Source organism: Maylandia zebra, linkage group LG6, assembly GCF_041146795.1.
Source record: "Maylandia zebra isolate NMK-2024a linkage group LG6, Mzebra_GT3a, whole genome shotgun sequence".
Classification (NCBI taxonomy): Eukaryota; Metazoa; Chordata; class Actinopteri; order Cichliformes; family Cichlidae; genus Maylandia; species Maylandia zebra.
The window spans coordinates 20,424,805-20,445,623 of NC_135172.1; the positions used below are offsets into that span (position 1 = coordinate 20,424,805).

At 42.5% G+C, this 20,819-nt stretch overlaps 1 protein-coding gene across 1 annotated transcript in view; it reads left to right on the forward strand.

Moving 5' to 3' along the window:
- Nucleotides 1–20,819, forward strand: part of zgc:154142 (ovochymase-2) — a 31,218-nt gene that overhangs the window by 6,601 nt on the left and 3,798 nt on the right. Inside the window, exons 6-23 of the mRNA XM_076884837.1 lie at nucleotides 1,790–1,916; nucleotides 2,312–2,509; nucleotides 2,611–2,826; nucleotides 6,361–6,501; nucleotides 7,759–8,004; nucleotides 8,159–8,344; nucleotides 9,699–9,808; nucleotides 10,062–10,162; nucleotides 10,707–10,984; nucleotides 11,222–11,385; nucleotides 11,901–12,084; nucleotides 12,188–12,406; nucleotides 12,997–13,131; nucleotides 13,273–13,494; nucleotides 13,593–13,775; nucleotides 15,199–15,311; nucleotides 15,394–15,488; nucleotides 15,888–16,177. Of these exons, the coding sequence (XP_076740952.1) occupies nucleotides 1,790–1,916; nucleotides 2,312–2,509; nucleotides 2,611–2,826; nucleotides 6,361–6,501; nucleotides 7,759–8,004; nucleotides 8,159–8,344; nucleotides 9,699–9,808; nucleotides 10,062–10,162; nucleotides 10,707–10,984; nucleotides 11,222–11,385; nucleotides 11,901–12,084; nucleotides 12,188–12,406; nucleotides 12,997–13,131; nucleotides 13,273–13,494; nucleotides 13,593–13,775; nucleotides 15,199–15,311; nucleotides 15,394–15,488; nucleotides 15,888–16,177 (3,208 nt within the window). The remainder of the gene's footprint in view (nucleotides 1–1,789; nucleotides 1,917–2,311; nucleotides 2,510–2,610; nucleotides 2,827–6,360; nucleotides 6,502–7,758; nucleotides 8,005–8,158; nucleotides 8,345–9,698; nucleotides 9,809–10,061; nucleotides 10,163–10,706; nucleotides 10,985–11,221; nucleotides 11,386–11,900; nucleotides 12,085–12,187; nucleotides 12,407–12,996; nucleotides 13,132–13,272; nucleotides 13,495–13,592; nucleotides 13,776–15,198; nucleotides 15,312–15,393; nucleotides 15,489–15,887; nucleotides 16,178–20,819) is intronic.

The following is a 20,819-nucleotide window of genomic DNA, read 5'->3' on the forward strand; positions in this document are numbered from 1 at the left end:
AGCAACCCATAAAAAAACTGTATGAAGAGATAAAAATGAAACTATATAAGGTGAAGTAATACTGACAGCAGAAGGATATAAAACTGGGAAATAAGAGCAATTAGAAATGAGAAAACAGGTAAATTAAAAGCAAATATAACAATCATCAACATATATGAATCATCTGAGGAAGCACCAATGACTCTTACATGACTGTATCATACTGCAGTATGATACAGCGGCTATAACTGACATTTTTATATCAGATTTCATTTTCCACGCAGAGCTGAAGGAGGTTGGCCGTAATAAACCCACTTAGATAATTAGCCTGATTAGCATAAAGAAATAACAAACAAACCACCCTGCCCGTCTCCAAGGCTCAAAAACACACGTCTAAAATTCAGTAATTAACGTGTTTGTCGGTTTTGTTTGATCCGCACACAAAAAGTAATCTGAAAAATAAAAGTTAACATCATTAGAGAGCTGCTGGAGCACTTACCCAAGCTCCAGCGAATTCCTAAAGCACTGTATCTGACTTTCAAATGCAGTTACAGTGTTCAGATCCAGTGGCAGCGTAAACACAGCTAATTCAGGAAAATTAAAAATATCTCATTTAGGATATTAAACTGATGTGACCAGATAAGCAACAGAGGTAAACATCTTTAAAACTTTAAAGTCAGACTAATAGGAGGCTTTGAGTTTAACATTTAAACAAGGCAAGTGGTTCCACTTGGTTTCAGTGTAAAGCTGAGCTAATTGTCTCTTGCAATAAGAATAGTATGTAAGTAATTGCAAATAGTAAAAATGTGTTCTTACTGCTTCCTATAAATGCCACTAATGTCTGAAACTGTTGTCTGTTTGAATAGATTTAGATATAGGATATAGGTTACGCCTAATTCTGAACATAATTTATGGGCTTTTTGTTTAAAATCTAATCAAAAATAAATCTAATTGCCAAAAGTGGATTGGTAAAGATATATACTCCTAAATATCTCACATAACATTGACGACAGTGATGTATTAGCATAGACGAGCCTAGACGTTTCCGATTCTCACCCAGATGGCGTTTGTGGTTCTGATCATTCATTAACGCATCTAAATGAATCAGAGTGTATTCGGATGTGCGGCTTTGCATGCTTGGGTTTGGATGTGGAGTCATATGGCATTATTTGGCTGTCATCATGATTTCATCTGGCTGAGCTTGAGCTCGACAGATCACCGTCTGTCCAAACAAGAGCAGAGTCGGTGAGAGAATTATTTATGAGTTACAGTAGCCTATGTCGAAACCACGAGACTAGTAGAAGGAGAACATGAGGAGTGATGCAGATGGCTGCGCTGTGCATTACTGAAACGACATCAAAATGATTTTAAAGGGCAAATATTAAGCCTTTTGTCATTTTCCATCAGTTAAAATGATGGATGCTCATATTAAATATGGTCAGTGTTTAAAAGAATAATGTCAGTGTATTTGCTAGTAAAGCTAGTGTTTCAGACTGCTCTGAACACACTACTTCACACAGTTATTTCTACTCTTGGGCCTGCTGATGTCAATAAGAGGGGGTTTCCTTAATATGGTCCTTTCAGGGTCCACCTAAACCTGTTTGCAAGGGGCAGCCAATCAGAATGCAGTTGGCTTAAATGGGGAGTAGTTAAAGTGTCTTGTTTGCAACAGAGTAAATAGTGAAAAGCTACTGTCCTATAGTCCAAGAATTATAAATGTGGAGTTGGAAATTAACATAATAGTCTCTCTTTAAATCCATAGCAGACACAGCCTTTCACACTCTTTCTGTGCGTTTGCTCTTTGAATCAGTGGAGAATCACAGTGCCTGAAGGTGAAACGGTCCAACTGACATTCACCTCTTTTGACCTGGTCCCTGAAGCCTGTGGAGACTTTGTTCAGGTCTATGATTACAACCAGGCCAGCCCTCAGTTAGCAGGTAAGCATGGCACAAATTACAAACAAAATCCACAGTTCTTCTTTACATACCAAAATGTTTTCACTCATCAGTAGAGTTTACATCAAAGCTGGATATGTGACTAAGAGGAAAACGGGATGTGTTAAAATGTCAGAATAGACTGTGGGCTTTGTTCAACATTAACAATGTCAACTTTGTAGGGCCATGAATAAAAGATGAGCTCAATTAAAAGTTTGAGAAGCTGTACAATGGGCCAAGTTTCTCGAGTCTATTTTAATCTTAATGAATTTAAATCTGTCTCCATCTGACTTCACTTCTCAAGCAACACGTAGCAGCTACTAATGTCAAAGCTGTTGTTCTTACACAAGGCTGCGTAAGAGTCTATCGCCTTGTCACAGACGTGTAATCCATCACAGGTAAATTATGTGGCGGAACCATGCCGAAGCCGCTGGAAATCAGCAGCAACACGATGGTGGTCCGCTTCAAATCTGACAACAGTCTGACTTCAAAAGGATTCAGTGCAACGTACACAAAGTCCAGCCTTCCTCCTGTTGTTGTCACCACCACCATGACCGCACCCACCACACAAACCCCTCCACCTGCCACAACTTCAGGTAAGCACCTTCTCCAAAGCCTGAACCCCCCCCCCATGTTAAAAGATTTTAACATTAGCAAAACAAGAAGGAAGTATTACCAAGTGCTGGTTTCGCTACAGGACCTGGTGGCCCAGAAATCCTTGATGGACGTAAAGGAGTTCTTCAGTCATCAGGTTTCCCAAATCCATATCCTGCCCATTTAAATAATTCCTGGGAGATATCTGTGTCCAAAGGATTCCTGGTTAAGCTACAGATCACTGACTTGGCCATCACAGGAGAGACTGGAATGTGCAAGGAGGACAAACTGATCATCTCAGACAAATACAGCACTCTAGGTGAGCCATTACTTCTATTTTGTTCTTGCATTGTCTTGGTTGACTACATGCTGCATGCTTTTTTTTTTTTTTTTGCAATTTAGCTCGGTTGACCTGTGAGAGAAGCACATGAATGTGAGGCCGTTGGCTTGTGTTTATTGCAGCCGCTCTGCTGCGTCTGTAAATCTGTTGATTAGGAGTTGGGTCGCACAGAGCACAGCAAACTATAAATTACCTCTCATTATTCACTTCAGGGGCTGCAGTGAGGCTGATACAGCTTTATCTATTGCTCAGTACTCAAGGACTAAAGCACTGAGATGCACTCTTTCCGTGAAACACTCACAGATAAGCAAATGGTGTTTTAGTGGGGCATACTTTTAGATTAGGGCATATGTTTCTGTGCACAAAACACAAAGGAAAAGTAACAATAAGAAATATGACAAAAGTCCTTGTGTTCTTTACGCCCAAAAGCAGGATGTTGTGAAAGATTCATTAACTTCTAAGACAGGGGTGGGCAAGCTCAGTCCACGAGGGCCGGTGTCCCTGCAGGTTTTCGATCTCACCTTGGGTCAACACACCTGAATCACATGATTAGTTTGTTACCAGGCCTCTGGAGAACTTCAGGTCATGTTGAGGAGCTAATTTAGCCCTTTAAATCAGCTGTGTTGGTTCGAGGACACATCTAAAACCTGCAGGGACACCGGCCCTCGTGGACTGAGATTGCCCACCCCTGTTCTAAGATAATTTCAAGGAGGACTGTATCAAAATACTGTTTTTTTGACTGCTCTTCAGCATTTCACTTTCTTGCTATTTTCTAATGGTCACAAATTAGTATAATTCGTATATTAGTATATTTATGTTTAAGTGTTAAAAAAAATGACTCCGTATCCTAGATCCCACTAGGAATAAACTCACTTTCAAATGATTACACCAGGGGTGGCCAACTCCAGGCCTCGAGGGCTGGTGTCCTGCAGGTTTTAGATGTGTCCTTGATCCAACACAGCTGATTCAAATGGCTAAATGACCTCCTCGTCATGTCCTGAAGTTCCCCAGAGGCCTGGTAACAAACTAATCATGTGATTCAGGTGTGTTGACCCCGGGTGATAGAGGAGAACAGCCTCCTTCCCTCATCACTGAAGATGGGTTGTGGATGGGTTTTCCAGCATGACAATGACCCAAATCAGATCGCAAAGGCAACAAAGGAGTGGCTAAAGAAGAAGCACATTAAGGACATGGAGTGGTCTACCCAGAGCTCAGTCCTATAGAAATTCTTGTCTTAACAAGTGGCAGTCAAGAAAGCTAAAGGATTTAGAACAGAGATGTTTGCAAACCTGGTGAAAGATTACAATAAATGCCTTACCACTGTGCTTTTCAACAAGGATTATTAAACCTCACAGTAGTGAGTCATGTTGTGCTTGGGATTCAAATAATTCCACTCAATGACACGCAAATCAATTAATAACTTTTGGTTATTCTGTCTCCCTTCATAAAAATGAAATTACAATCAAAAGTAGAGCCTTTTCGTTTGTTTATAAGTGAGTAATGTCACTAATTCAGCAGGGGATCAAATAATTATTTTTCTCTCTGTAAAGTTCTCCAAATTCTGATCAGCTCATGTAGTCCATATGAAGTACCTTTGGTTTAAGGATAAAGTGTCTAGTGTGCATTGTTCATAAGTCATCGTGCTCACAATATGTATCTATGGAGTTGCAGAGTAATTAACACAACGTCCTCCACACCATGCATCATGTTAGCGGCACATCATGCGGTCCTGAGATTTTCATTCACAGCCATCAGTAGGGTTGTTAGAGAATGATCTCAAACAGATGCCTTGTTGATTGCAAAGGTCAGAGAAGAACAACACGACAGGTTTCAGGTAATAAAAAGACTCTGAAAGCTCATCAGTGGACTACAGAAGCATACAATAGCGGAAGGTGAGAAAAAAATTGCCAGGCCTGATTAGTTAATTTCTGCTGTGATATTCAGCTGGTGGTGTCAGATTTTCATTCTGAATTATGTCATGAGTTCAGGCTCGTGGTGATATACTCTTGGCACACTTCGTCCCTCATTGACCATGCCTCTGTGTGACCACTGTATATGGATCTCTTAATAACACGCCGTGTCACAAAGCACATACCATCTTGGACTGGATTCTTGCATGCGATTCACTTGACTCAGATGGCCTCCGCAGTTACTAGCTGAACAACAGCAAGCGCATGGTTCTGTCATGTCAATATGGCAGTCCATATTATATTTAGTGAGCTTGAGAAAACAAGTCTCCCCCTCCATCTCACTCAGCACTGGAGCGCCTCAGGGCTCTGTTTTAGGCCCCCTGCTGTAATCACTGTACACTTATGACTGTGTAGCCACATCCGACACCACCTCCATTGTCAAGTTTGCTGACGACACTGCTGTTGTGGGCCTGATCTCCGACAACACCGAGACGGCCTACCTGGAGGAGATTAGGAACCTGGAGACCTGGTGCCAGGAGAATAACCTCCTCCTAAACGTCAGCTAAGGAGCTGATCGTGGACTTCACTACAAAGCAGGCGAGGAATTACAAGCCCCTCATTATCAGTGGCACGCCAGTGGAGAGAGTGGACAGTTTCCGATACCTGGGTGTCCACATCACTCAGGACCTGTCATGGTCCTGTCACATCAACACCCTGGTTAAGTAAGCCCGTCAGCGTCTCTTCTTCCTCAGAAGACTTAGAGACTTCCATCTGCCACTGAAGGTGCTCAAGGACTTTTACTCCTGCACCATCGAGAGCGTCCTGACGACAAACATCTGCACCTGGTTTGGGAACAGCACCAAGCAGGACAGACGAGATCTGCAAAGAGTGGTGCGCTCAGCCGAACGCATCATTCAATCAGAGCTCCCTGACCTGCTGTCCATCTACACCAAGCGGTGCAAGTCCAAAGCTAGGAAGATTATGATGGACCTCTCCCATCCCAACAATGGACTCTTCTCACTGTTGAGGTCTGGGAAGCGCTTCCGCTCCCTTAAGGCCAAAACGGAGAGAATGAGGAGGAGCTTCTTCCACCAGGCTATTCGGGCCCTGAACCAGGTGTAGGACTGGACTCTCCCACACACATCACACGCACTCTGGTTTTTCTTCATGCATACTTCCTATAATTTATAATCTCTTTCTGCTATTTGCACATATTTTACTGTAAATTTCTAAGTTAAATCTGTAAATTTTGTATAACCTGTAAATTTGTAAATACTGTAAAACCACTGTCATTTAATGGTTGGGCATTGCATTGCACAGCCACAAGCATTTCACCTCATGTGATACTGTGTATGGTTGTGTGCGTGACAAATAAAATTTGAATTTGAATTTGTCCTGTAATCCAAGTCAGATGTTCCTAATAATGTGGCATGTGTATCTGCCAATATGTATGCTGATTTTTTGAACTTAGTGAAGGGTTCGTCTTAATTTGCAACATGTTTCACTCATTAGAAGTTGATGTTACTGTCTCTCTCTCTCCTCTGCTTTGTTTCATTCTCTCATACCTTCCCTTTTTCCTCTGTCCTTCCTCTCGCTGATCCAGGTACACACTGTGGCTACATCCTTCCCCCAGTGGTGGTCAGCGCCAGTGACACGATATCTGTGACCTTCCAGTCTGACAGTCGCCTCACAGACCGCGGATTCTCTGCCAAGTGGGAGGCTGTGTACCCTGAGGATATCACAGGTACTGAGCGCTGATGAACACACTCGCAGGAGTGCAAAACACACACGCGAATACACACACACGCAAACACACAGGAGCACCTCCACACCTGAGGCACATAATGCTGTAGCAGTACAGCATCTCATTTAGACAGAACATAAAATTCTTCCTCCTCTGTCACATATTTACAGTGGATATAAAAAGTCTACACTCCCCTGTAAAAATGCCAGGCTTTTGTTATTAAAAATAAATCGTGTCAAGGATTTTTTACACCTTCAGTGTGATCTATAACCCATAACATTCCATTCAAAAACACATTTATACCTTTTAATCTGTTTAAACTTACAATAGCCTGGTTGCATAAACATTCACAAAGTTAATTAATGCTTGCTTGAAGCACCTCTTGCTTTTTGGGTAGGCGTCTATCACCATGATACATCGCAACTTGGCAATATTTGCCCCCACTCCAAATCTGTCCAAGTACGAGAGTATCTCTTGTGCACGGTCCTCCTCAACTCGTCCCACAGATTTTCACCTGAGTTCAGGTCTGGGTTCTGGCTTTGCTGTTACAAAACTTTAATGTTCTGACAAATGTCTGAAATGGGTTGTAATTCCCTTCACCTTGCATAAAGCTCCGGCTGAAGAAAAAACAGCTCCGAAGCATGATGCTACCACTGCCATGCTTTACTCACGTGCAGTGCTGTTTTTGTGCCTTTTGGAATTAGCGGAGAAATATAGTTGTTGCATAAATAGGGAGAGCTCTATCAAAGCGCAGGAGTGCATAGTGACAAGCATCCAAAGAAAATGATAAAACTCCTTTCTTTATTTTAATCACAGTTATGAAGCTAGAGAAGAATTTGCAGCTGCACATCTGGTGAAGAAAAAGTTAAAGCACAAATCACACAGTGTAAAAATATAACGCTAAAACTCCTGCTGTCTACTTGAATAAAACACATAAAGGTTATCAGCAGGCTTCGGTGCTGTGTCAAAAATGAGTTTGGTAAATATACTGAATTATTAATATGTTTTAATGGATGTTTTAGCCATCATCATGTAAGCTGTGCAGTGAAGGTGAATGTTTTAAACTGTCCATCATATTAAATTGTTTATGAAAAATGAAAAAATGAAAAGTTTAAAATAAATTCAAAATAATCAAAGAAGTTAAAAATGCTTCAAAGTTATACTTAATGCAACGGAGTAAATAGCCAGTTACATTCAATACTATGCTTCATAGTAGGCTCTCGTGCAGTTTTCTATCATTTCCCCTGTCTGTTTCAGAAATCCTGGGTTGTGGCTTTTCTTCAAAGGAGGAAACCGGAGTTATCAAGTCCCAGGACTGGCCCATGAATTACAAGGCCAACACCGAGTGCATGTGGAACATCAAGGTGCCTTCGGGGAAAAAAATCACGCTGACATTCACCCATTTTGACCTCGAAGCAAAAGATGCCCTAACGTCCACATGCTATGATAACATAATGGTCTATGACATCAATGGTCTGACTTCTGCACTGATTCAAAGCTATGGTAAGCAGGTTTTTACAGCTGCCAATGTCTGTTCCCCAAATAATTTGTACCTGCAGAGCGAAAGTAACTGAAAGTCCTGCTTCGGTTAATTGAAGAAGCTTTTTTGTGTCACTTTGGAACTGTGGACAAACTTTTTTGTCATCAATCCTTTCAGGTCAGTTTTGTGGAACTACGCTGCCTGATCCCATCCAGACAAACGGCAACAGGCTGCTGATTCGTTTCCATACAGACTTGCTTACTGAAGCTAAAGGTTTCAGGGCCTATTGGACAACAAACCCCAGCCTGCCTGCTCCAACTGAGCCACCTGTTCAGCCCAATCCCTGGGACAACATCATCATAGGTGGAGTATCTGCTCCAGCCCCACACAGTTTATTACAAGCACCTAGACTGCATAGGTGAAGCTGCATCGATCCACACTTTTCTACGAAAATAAATCAACTGATCTGTGTTGAACTCATAAACAATATGTTTATTCCCATCAGTTATACAAGGCCTGTTGTGGTGCACTGTTTTAGATTTCCAGTTCGCTAGGTTCAGGTTCACATTTGTTCCCTGTAGCATTAGACAGCTCAAAGGTCTTTCAATAGAATACAGTGTCGACTGTGTGCGCAAAGAAGCATTTCTTTGCTAATAAATTAGCAATGACAACCTTAAAAGGCAGTAATATATCAGATGTCACGTTGTCAGCGTGTCACACTGAATCCGAGTGGCAAAACAATAAATTAGTGCGCTGCATTTAACATCGCTGTTAAACACTGCTGCAAGTACTGAAACAGTCAGGCAGCATTTGCCATAATTAGGGACAGTGGAGCTCTGCACGGATTGAAATAAAGGACCTGCAATTTGTCACAGCACGGCTTCAATACCTGCAGCTATTTTATAAAATCGATCACTCTGTTTAGTATTTCTTAATCTTAACTAACACACTTTCAGCTGGGCAGTAGTTCCCACTAGCCAATTAAACTGACCCCCAGATAAGAGTTTAGCACAGCTGTTGCACAGACACATTTCACACATTCATCTGATTCATGATTTCTGCTTACTCTTTCTTCACACCCTCTTTACTGTCTCCCAGATGTGCAGTACAGCAAGGTGATTTGATGTGCCGACTTTTCCTACTAACTTGCCGGTTGTCACCTGATTTCCATTCTCAAATTGCCAATGAGCCCCAGGTGGCGCAGGGCCCTGCCAAACCGATAGCTGAAAATAGTTTTATAGATGGGCTCCACTGCCTAGGAGATTTTACTCATTCAGGCTCATGCAGGGTCGCCCTGTGAATAGAATGATGCAAGTAAAATGAGTACAAAGGAAGAAAATGTGTGATAAGAGTGACTGGGACAGTTTAGTGGGAAGTCTGTAGATTAATAAATTTATATCTTCACGCATGTCCATGTTGTGACATCAATTAGCTGAATTTTGCCGCAGGAGCATCGTATTATTTTTGAATGAAGATAAAGACATTGCAGTATGTGTGCATATTACTAAAAGCCAGAATCATTAGGACACACCACACAGTTTAAACCTGATACAACTGGAAAATTATTTTTAAAAAAACACAAGTCTGTTAGCTGCTGATACGTGTCGTCTATTCAGGCTTTATTTACACAGGCACAGATTTGTTTGTGTAGCCTGTACAGTGCACAAACAAATCATTTCTCGAGAGACTCTGTACATGTGGGTGTTTGCCTTTCCAGACTGGCCAAGCACATGTGGGAAACCAGCCATTCCTCCTGCTGTTGTGTCACGTATTGTGAATGGAGAGCCAGCCACACCGCACTCCTGGCCCTGGCAAGTGTCCATGCAGGTGAGAATCTCCATGTGCCAATGAGGAAAATTCACAGAAAGATGAAAACAAACGGCATCGAAAAGCCTCACGAGTACATAACCTGTGCAGTTACAGTTTCCTCACAATATGATATCAGTGTCCTTTTCTGTATCCTATATTAATTTTCTGATTGACTGTACAGATCTGAACCCAATGCTGTTCATCACATTTAATCATCATCATCATCATCATCATCATCCTGTTTAGTGAGTTTCTTCTCTGCTTGTTTCAGGTCTGGCCGACCAGTCAGCCAGAACCCACATTCTCCCATACCTGCGGTGGTACTCTTATTCATAAGAACTGGGTACTTACAGCAGCCCACTGCTTTATAAGGTACATGTTCAGTTCCCTCATCAATAAATACATGTACTATTTCTAGTAATGTGTTCCAAAAAAAGTTTTTCAAGTCAGTTACAAAGAAATGACATTTAAGTCTGGCTTTTATTGGCTTTTATTTCTGCAAAAGTTTTCCTAAACTTCCTAGAAGCCCATTTGTGTAATCTCAGGAGGCAGTTATCTCTGTGTGTGTGTGTGTGTGTGTGTGTGTGTGTGTGTGTGTGTGTGTGTGTGTGTGTGTGTGTGTGTGTGTGTGTGTGTGTGTGTGTGCACTGTTACCTCGGGCTTATTACAGTGTGGGAACAATGCCTTGTTAGAAATGCCTCAACGCTTTGGCTAATAGGCTACAGTGTTCTTTAGAAATAGAGGCGCTGGTGCACCATGGAGCCTTTCGAGTATACATATATATGATAGATACATTTTTGTGGAACTAGAAATCCCACAATCCAAACAGATACAGCTTTATGTCACACAGTGCACTGACAGTGACAGGTACAGTGTAAAGCATTAGCATTAGTTCATCTGCTCATTTCCCACCTAGATACGCTGATGAGCTGGAGCGTTGGCGCATGTGCCTCGGCAAACACAACTTGACCTACACGGAGCCGAGTGAGCGATGCTTCAACATATCTGGTATCTATCGCCACGAGGGCTTCAAGTACCCCACAGTGCCCTCGGTGGAGTTTGACATTGCCTTGGTCAGACTGGATGGAGAGGTGACACCCACTGATGAGATATCATTTGCTTGCCTTCCATCTGAAGAGGAAGCCCTACCTGAGGGAAAGAAGTGCTACGCCACCGGCTGGGGAGATGAAACTGGTGCTGTTTTTGTCTTGTCATGTTCATTAGCAGCCTCTGATAAAATAATTGTAGCCTGATGTTTCAGAGCTGTGTTAAAGTGATATTTATTTACAAAGAACTAGAACTGCATCACCTCAGAATTGTATATTTAGCATGCCCTCTGCTGGATTTAATGTGTAAATGCCTCTTTTTTAATGTTCCTGCGTCAATCTCGAGGCTTCTGTAACAACTGAAATGACTCTGTGTGTTTATCAGGTAATTCAATTAACCCTAAAGCTGCAGAAGCGCTCAACCAGGTCGCCTTGCCTGTGGTGCCTTATGACACCTGTAACAGGATGGATTACTGGTGGTTCCAGGTCAAGACCTCCATGATCTGCTGTGGTTATACACTGCCTGATGAGCTCAAGTCTGTTTGTCAGGTAAAAGAAGAACTATAAGAGGAGCTATATTGCGGCCATAAATTGAGGTTTATCTTAACAGTAAACTGGACTGGTCGGATAACGCTTAATTTCTGTACAAGAAGGGCTAAAGACTCCATCTGTTGGGCAGGCTGATGTCTTTTGGTCAGCATTGCTGGTGAGATGGTAGCACAGAGAGAAACTGGAAACTACTTAATGGACTGGGGAAGAGGGCCAGCTCTTTCCAGTTCAGTCCCCTAGACTCCATAGATGAGGTGGGTGAGAGGAGGATGATAGCCAAGCTAATGTCCATTACAGACAACACCTCTCACCTCTCAACATCCTCTCACTCAGGATAAATAACTTTGGATTTAACTACTCTTGGTAGTGTGGCTTTGATTTCACTTTCCCTTTCGACTCTTGTCAGGTTCTAACAGGTGAATTTCCCCAGTGTGAGACTAAATAAAGTTATCTTATCTAATCTTTTAAAAGAACAACAAAACCACTTTAGTGTTTTAATGTTCTGCTCTTGACAGGGGGATTCAGGGGGACCCCTGGTTTGCCAGGATAAAATTGGCGATCCATGGGAAGTTCATGGCATAACTAGCTTTGGCCCTATTGGATGCATTATGGATAAGAAGCCTTCTGTGTTCACCCGCTCTTCTGCCTACATCCCGTGGATAACAAATGTCATCCGCCGACACCTCTACAATGAGCACAGTATGAATCCAGCTCTTTAAACATACTTCGTTTCCCCACTGTGACAATATGTGACAAAGTCAAAGTGTAATGCCAGTTTTCTCTCTCTGTCTTCTCTATGTAGCATCAGGCTGTGGGGGACCAAAGGACCTGACTGGTACTGGTGGCACTCTGTCCTCTATGGGTTACCCTGGCACCTACAGCAACACAGCCCAGTGCCAGTGGAACATTCAAGTGCCTGAAGGCAAATTGGTTCACCTCCATTTCCACAATTTCTCTCTGGAGGAGAGTGATTTGTGCCTAAATGACAAAGTCAGACTCTCAGACAAAACAGGAAGTCTGGGTATGTGAGGATCTGCCTTCTTTCCATGTTAGACACCAGCGCAGACATTTCAGCACAGTCAGTGCAGCCTCTTGTTGTTGTGACAGTGATGTAACCAATCATTATAATGTCTAAAGTTTGATCATTTGTGATGTCAGGATAAAACCTAAAATTTGTCAGGCTAAAAAAAATTGAACATCTGCATAGCATGCATGGCAACCAGAAGCCCAAAGTAGACAAATAAATCTCTACCCAAGTAAAAATACCTACAGACCGGTAACAAATAAAAGAAAAACCTTTGACCCCCACAAGGAGCTTTCACTTCCAGAATGGCACTCAGTTATATAACCACCATGTGCTAAAGAACCATGGCATTAAACAGACTGGTACAAGCACCTTATTGAGATAGAATATATACTCAAATAACCCTTTTTTACTGTGTAGTAAAGTGCCATTAATCAGTTTGCCAGGCATAGCACTGAACAGATAGTGGTGTCACATGTGATCAGCCCTAAATGTCTCAAACACATATCTGCAGTTTTTGGGGGGAATTTTTATTATGAAATGAACTCCTAGGACAGAGCTTCTAACACATTTTCATATTACCTCAGGTACCCACTGCAGTCACGTGCCTCCTGCAGACATGGTGAGTGATGGGAATACGCTTCACATCAGTTTCTCCTCCAACGACAAAGTGGTTGACTCAGGCTTCACTGCCACCTGGAGGGCAGTGGACGCTACAGAAGGTAAGATAACATAAGACTGTGAGGGAAAATTAAAAAATGTAAAGCTTTAAATATCTAATTTTCATAATATTTTTAAATCTTCTCCTTTCCTCTTTTCAAACTCTATTCCCTTCCCTCCTGTTTCTTCTTGTTGTACTTCAGTTCCATGTGGAGGGACTTTCAGCAGTGATCAGGGTGAAATTACTTCTCCTAACTGGCCTAATGACTACCAAGCCCAGACTGTCTGCACGTGGCGCATCAACGTTCCTTCATCAAGAAGTATTCATGTAGCCTTCACTCACTTTGAGCTGCAAGCTGTAAACCTGTTAGGAAATTGTGTGGACTATGTGGAGGTCATCAATGGTGAAACGATGGCATCACTCGGTGGGTCTCCGAACTTTAAATACCGTCCACAATTTATGTCTCAGGTCACATAACACACAATGGTGGAAAACTGTAATTTATTCTCCTCTATTCTGCAGGTCGATTCTGCGGATTTGCCCCTCCACCCCTCATCAACATCCCTAGTAACACAGTCGTCATCCGCTTCCTTAGTAATGGAGCCAGCCAAGAGAAGGGTTTCCGTGGTTACTGGACTACTGACACCAGTATCTTCCCAACTCTACCACCTCTCCCTAGTAATCCATGGGACAACATCACCATCAGTGAGTGTAGACATACACTGTAAAAAACTGCTATAAAGATACTTTAAAGGTACAGTCAGCCATAGTTTTTTAGGTTATTTAATTAAAAAAAATACTTTACTCATAGATTTACATTTATTAGTGTGTAATTGCATTTTGCAACAATTAATGCATGGTCATAAATTCTGAAATTATCATTAAAAATACATCGAGTGTTAATTGGTTTGTGGAAGCTACCATGTTGCCCGCCATCTTGAATATAAGGGCTGAGACAGATCGTCATTAAAGCTAATGAGGTATATGTATAGGGTTAGATACTAGCCACATAGTAATACACCACAGTCAGAGAAGAAAGGAACTTGTAGCCCTTTATGTGAAATGGAGGCAAATTTTATTTATATCTTAAGATATGAAGGATCCGAGAATTTATATATATATATAAATATATAAATATATATACATATATATAGTCCAAGAAATATAAGATCCACTTCAAAGAAAGTTTTACCAACAGTATGTAGCATTAGCTAACAAGGGCTAACAGCAGCTAAGCTAAGCTGTTTTTGGCTTTGTTAGTAGCTAACAAAGACAAACAGTAGTGCTTACTGACAGAAAAGTTCTTCAGTATCGCTGTCATTAACAGAATTGAGTTTCACTTTCTTATTTATTTATATCAGACTCTTTTCACAAAGTTTGACAGCCTCATCCAGCGTAAACAAATATGGATTGAATGGCAGCCACTGTAGCTAGGATTATGCACTTGAATTGAGAGTTAACTGCAACCTGAGTTTTTGCAAACTGTAATGTTACATTTGTGATGTTCTTTGCAAATACAGGTAAATTCTGTAAATACTGATACAAATAACAATCTGAACCCACTGAAAATTTCTTCCTAATTTATTTGTGTATTTGACGCAAATATAAATGAACACAAATGTTTCAATCACTAATTTACAAGTTGTAATTTCAGTTTACAGACTAAACATTGTGGTGTTAAGGTTTAGACCTGCAAGGTTTGGCATCACTGAATGAGACTCCTGCTGCTGTCAATCACATCTGCCTAGTTCACCTTCAGAGTGGTTGTTGGTCCAATGTTGAAAACAGCAGCAGTTTTATGCCTGTCTGGCACAAGGAGTAGGAGAATTGTGACACAGCTGATATCCTTTCATAGTTCACCAAAATACAGAGACTGACACAAACCTCTGGGTGTTGGGGTATGCAGTTATATTTCACAGGTAAAAACAGTATAATGGTAACCAAGCTGACAGTATTACACTGTAATGCTTAAATTTACTGTATCTATCTTTTACTGTAAGAAAAACTGATGTTGTAGTTTAAAGAAGCTATGCTACTGGGTTTTTTTCTCATTTATTCTTTACTTAAAATATATTTACTGTATGACTGGTATAGATGTTATAATAAATGGTGCACTTTCTTTTCCCAGTCTGGCCAGAAAATTGTGGAAACCCAGAGGTGAAACCTAGCACAGCCACTGTGAGAGTTGTAAATGGTGTAGAAGCGATCCCCCACTCCTGGCCCTGGCAAGTCTCTATGCAGGTACTGTCAGCTCCTGTTCTGCATGACAGTCAGTGACAGAGCAGATCTTTTCTTCTATAAATATTCATGTCTCTCTTTTTAGGCTTCACCGTTCTCTCCTATACCTTATATGCATGGCTGTGGAGGCTCTTTGATTCATGAAGAATGGATCCTGACTGCTGCTCACTGTTTCATGTTGTAAGATATAACTACAAAACTATCTAAATTATAGGAATTTAAATAGCACAGTTTTTGAAAGTGATTATACCTGATAAATCTGAAGTTACAATTCATCAAATGAAAGTGTAAAGAAATGGGAGATATCACCTGAATCTGTATCTTCCCTCAGCTTTATAGCTCTCGTTATAATGAGTTTAACCCTTACATACAGTTATGTGTGCTTTGTTCATACAAAAGCTAAAGTTAGGAACTAGCTGGAGTAATCAGTGCGGATCAATGACTGTAGAAATCAGACGAAACTGTAGAGACCTTTTAGATTCAATCATTAGTAAAGTCAGCCAAAGCTAAAAGAGAAGCTGAAGAAAAAATAAAAACCTGTTCTGTCTCCTTCACATTTATCTTTCACTTGATTTCCAGCCCACTGAATGTACCCTCCTTCTGGCGCATGTGCCTGGGGAAGCACCACATGAACTCCTCCATGGACATTCCCTCAGCTGAGGAATGCTACAAGGTGGATACCATCATTCGCCACAAAGGATTTGTCTACGAGCAGGATCCCAATGACATCACCAACGACATAGCCCTGGTTCACTTGGCCAAACCTGTCAATATGACAAAAGAGATCAGCCCCATCTGCTTGCCGAAACCTGGGGTCGTGATGCCTGCTGGGACGCCGTGCTTTGTCACCGGCTGGGGAGACGAGAAGGGTAAAAACAGTCATGCATTTCCAACCTTCCTTCGGTCTGTACTTGTACTATAAAATTAGGAACATCCTGTCTCAGTGATGCTAAGAAACTAGTAGGGGTGCAACGATACACAAAATTCACAGTTCGGTTCGGTTCGATACTTTGGTGTCACGGTTCGATAGTTTTTCGATACAAAAAAAATGTTCATGCCTTTTTAATTTGTCATTTATTAAAATTATAAATATATATTTTAACTCAAAAGTACAGTTTTTAAATTTAATGTTGCTGAAACAAAAATAATTAAAAAAATAAATATATCTCAGGGCTCTCAAAATTTCAAAATCCCTGGTAGCCCTTCGGGCAGGGACTCTTCAGTTTTTGGTAGCCAAAAATAAATGTAAGTAGCCCGAATAAAAAAGAGAGCAATTTTTTTGATTGATGTTTTGTTTCCTGTTTTGTTTCCTTTACAATATTATACATTAAAGTATAATATTGTAAAGGAAACAAAACATTAATCAAAAAATTGTTGAAAAACAAATTACAACATTGTATAAAAATTACAATCATCAACTCAAATACTTGGTTCTAATTGAACAGAAATTTCTATGAACTTGTAAGAACTGTGTAGGACATGAATCAGTCTGTGTCAGATCCTGAATTTGAAATTTCCGCTGAAGTCACGGGTAAGAGACAGTGGAACCAAGATCTAGGCCATTTGCTTTTTGAAGTTTGCAAAGACTGCTAAATTTTGCCAGTGGTAGTTCACTCTTTGCAACATAGTACGCTGTTCTAAACAGATTTTTCAGGTTTATTTTTAGTATGTTATTTGCAATTGGTGTTTGTTCTGGGAAAGATATTGCAGACTGAGCAATAATGCATTTCTTGCATTTCTCATGGGTTCTAATGGGGGCCTTTCTTAAAATGACTGGTCCCAGTAACAAAGGCGCTTGTCGACTCAGAAATCGAGAGAAAACCAACAACACACCCGGCAGAACATTATGTTATTTACACGGGTGCACATAAGTGGTCCGCATGTGCGCATTCGCTGTCAAAATAAAAGACTCGCACCAGATAAGAAGTTGCAACGCGCGTTTGCGTATCTGATTGAGGAATCACTCATCTTTGGAAAAGAGAGTTTATTACAGAGAAATGGCTCTTTCCAAAATAAAAGCTATACTATACGCTTCTTCTGGGCTATATTCTCAGCAGCATATTGTAGCGGGTCAGGGCTGTTCGGGGTTCTGTTTGTACAGTTATGTTTTGTTTATGTTGCCATAGTGACGGGTGACGCCCTCTCGCTGCGACGGTGTGTCCTTCCGGGGTCAGAGGGCGCCCTGTGTGTTGTTGTTGTTGTTGCTGTTGCTGTGCGGTTGCCGCGCTGAGCAGTTAGCTAGCGGCAGTGTTCTTCTGCAGATGTCAATAAACGGCTGTGCTCCCTGGCTAGCTCACGGGAAGCAAGACCAAACGACACCTCCGTCTCCTCGTTGTCTGAGCTCGCCACATTGGTGTCAGAAGTGGGATGATGGTGGCACCCCATGTTCTGACCCGAGTGACTTGGTGCGCCAAAAGAAGGCACCTGGACATTTGCAAAGTGAAAGCAAAAAACAAGCGCAAATTCAAACGCGATTTCAATATGTCACATATTGACAGTGGCTCACCGATGCCAATGACATAATTACCCAGCTACATTTCCGAAAGAATGCAAAAGCATTGACATATATTTTTTCCTTCCTATGATAGCCCGACGGGCAGGGCTGAGATAGATTTTGGTAGCCCGACTGGAAAAATCGCTAGCCCCGGGACGTCGGGCTAGCGATTTTGCGAGCCCTGTGTTACAGGTATGGCCCTTTAAGGATGAAGCCTGATGGGAAATGTATTCGGGATGTGTGTAGCGGGACTGCCTGGTGTATGTGTGAAGAGAGAGAGCGGAGAAGGGGAAAAAGTAACGGTTAGCTACAGAAGAGACGAAAAGAAAATAAATAAAAGGAATATAATAACTCCCTCGACAGCCAGAGTTGTGTCGGCGATGCTCGCTGTGAGTAAACTGTTTCAGCCACTGTACGCGGTGTTCGTGCCTTAGAGAAGAAATAAAGTTCGGTGAAGCAGTTTCCTATGCCTCCTTCTATCTTTTTGCTAGCGGAGTTGACCTGTATAGTAAGCTGTTGCCGGCTACGAGTCAGTTACGGAACCTTCAAGTAACTGCCAGAGGTTTCCTTACTACGGTTCGGGGCCGCGGATCTGGCGCGGTAACACCTGTATCTGATTGAGGAAACACTCATCTTTGGAAAAGAGAGTTTATTACAGAGAAATGGCTCTTTCCAAAATAAAAGCTATACTATACGCTTCTTCTGGGCTATATTCTCAGCAGCATATTGTAGCGGGCCAGGGCTGTTCGGGGTTCTGTTTGTACAGTTATGTTTTGTTTATGTTGCCATAGTGACGGGTGACGCCCTCTCGCTGCGACGGTGTGTCCTTCCGGGGTCAGAGGGCGCCCTGTGTGTTGTTGTTGTTGTTGTTGCTGTTGCTGTGCGGTTGCTGCGCTGAGCAGTTAGCTAGCGGCAGTGTTCTTCTGCAGATGTCAATAAACGGCTGTGCTCCCTGGCTAGCTCACGGGAAGCAAGACCAAACGACACCTCCGTCTCCTCGTTGTCTGAGCTCGCCACATTGGTGTCAGAAGTGGGATGATGGTGGCACCCCATGTTCTGACCCGAGTGACTTGGTGCGCCAAAAGAAGGCACCTGGACTTTTGCAAAGTGAAAGCAAAAAACAAGCGCAAATTCAAACGCGATTTCAATATGTCACATATTGACAGTGGCTCACCGATGCCAATGACATAATTACCCAGCTACATTTCCGAAAGAATGCAAAAGCATTGACATATATTTTTTCCTTCCTATGATAGCCCGACGGGCAGGGCTGAGATAGATTTTGGTAGCCCGACTGGAAAAATCGCTAGCCCCGGGACGTCGGGCTAGCGATTTTGCGAGCCCTGTGTTACAGGTATGGCCCTTTAAGGATGAAGCCTGATGGGAAATGTATTCGGGATGTGTGTAGCGGGACTGCCTGGTGTATGTGTGAAGAGAGAGAGCGGAGAAGGGGAAAAAGTAACGGTTAGCTACAGAAGAGACGAAAAGAAAATAAATAAAAGGAATATAATAACTCCCTCGACAGCCAGAGTTGTGTCGGCGATGCTCGCTGTGAGTAAACTGTTTCAGCCACTGTACGCGGTGTTCGTGCCTTAGAGAAGAAATAAAGTTCGGTGAAGCAGTTTCCTATGCCTCCTTCTATCTTTTTGCTAGCGGAGTTGACCTGTATAGTAAGCTGTTGCCGGCTACGAGTCAGTTACGGAACCTTCAAGTAACTGCCAGAGGTTTCCTTACTACGGTTCGGGGCCGCGGATCTGGCGCGGTAACACCTGTATCTGATTGAGGAAACACTCATCTTTGGAAAAGAGAGTTTATTACAGAGAAATGGCTCTTTCCAAAATAAAAGCTATACTATACGCTTCTTCTGGGCTATATTCTCAGCAGCATATTGTAGCGGGCCAGGGCTGTTCGGGGTTCTGTTTGTACAGTTATGTTTTGTTTATGTTGCCATAGTGACGGGTGACGCCCTCTCGCTGCGACGGTGTGTCCTTCCGGGGTCAGAGGGCGCCCTGTGTGTTGTTGTTGTTGTTGTTGCTGTTGCTGTGCGGTTGCCGCGCTGAGCAGTTAGCTAGCGGCAGTGTTCTTCTGCAGATGTCAATAAACGGCTGTGCTCCCTGGCTAGCTCACGGGAAGCAAGACCAAACGACACCTCCGTCTCCTCCTTGTCTGAGCTCGCCACAATATTAAACATATCAAGTCCCCATAAGGAGAATCATGTTAGCAACAGCAGCTGTTAAAAGAGAGGAACAGCGCCTTCAGGTCCGGAAGCAGGGAGAGCTACAGCAGGGCTAGAGCCAACCTGAAAAAAGGCATTATGAAGGCCAAGGCGGACTATAGGAAGAAGATCGAGAACCACCTGGAGAGTAAGAACAGCCGGCTGGTGTGGCAGGGTGTCCAGCAGCTGACAAACTACAAGTCCAAATCAGGTATGGCTGAAGGTGACATAGCATTGGCAGAGGAGCTGAACATCTTCTTCACACGCTTTGAGGTCACTGCACCCTATGCCTCAGAGGAACAGCTACACCATACAGCCCACAGCAGCAGTACCATCATCATTCTGGAGGAGCATGAAGTGAGGCGCACCCTGCGGGCTGTTAACCCGAGGAAGGCAGCCGGCCCAGATGGTGTACCAGGACGTGTGCTGAGAGACTGCGCAGACCAGCTTGCCTATATTTTCACCAGGATTTTTAACCAATCCCTTGAACAGTCAAACGTCCCACCCTGCCTCAAGACCTCCACCATAATACCCTTGCCCAAGAAATCTCATATCTCTAGCCTAAATGACTATAGACCAGTGGCACTAACCCCGGTGGTGATGAAGTGCTTTGAGAAACTTGTGCGTTACCACATCACAGCAGCCCTACCCAGCAGCCTTGACCCACACCAGTTTGCCTACAGAGCAAACCGATCGACAGAGGACGCCATAGCAACAGCACTCAATGTAGCATTAACACATCTGGAGAGGCAAGGAAGCTATGTGCGTATGCTCTTTGTGGATTATAGCTCGGCATTTAATA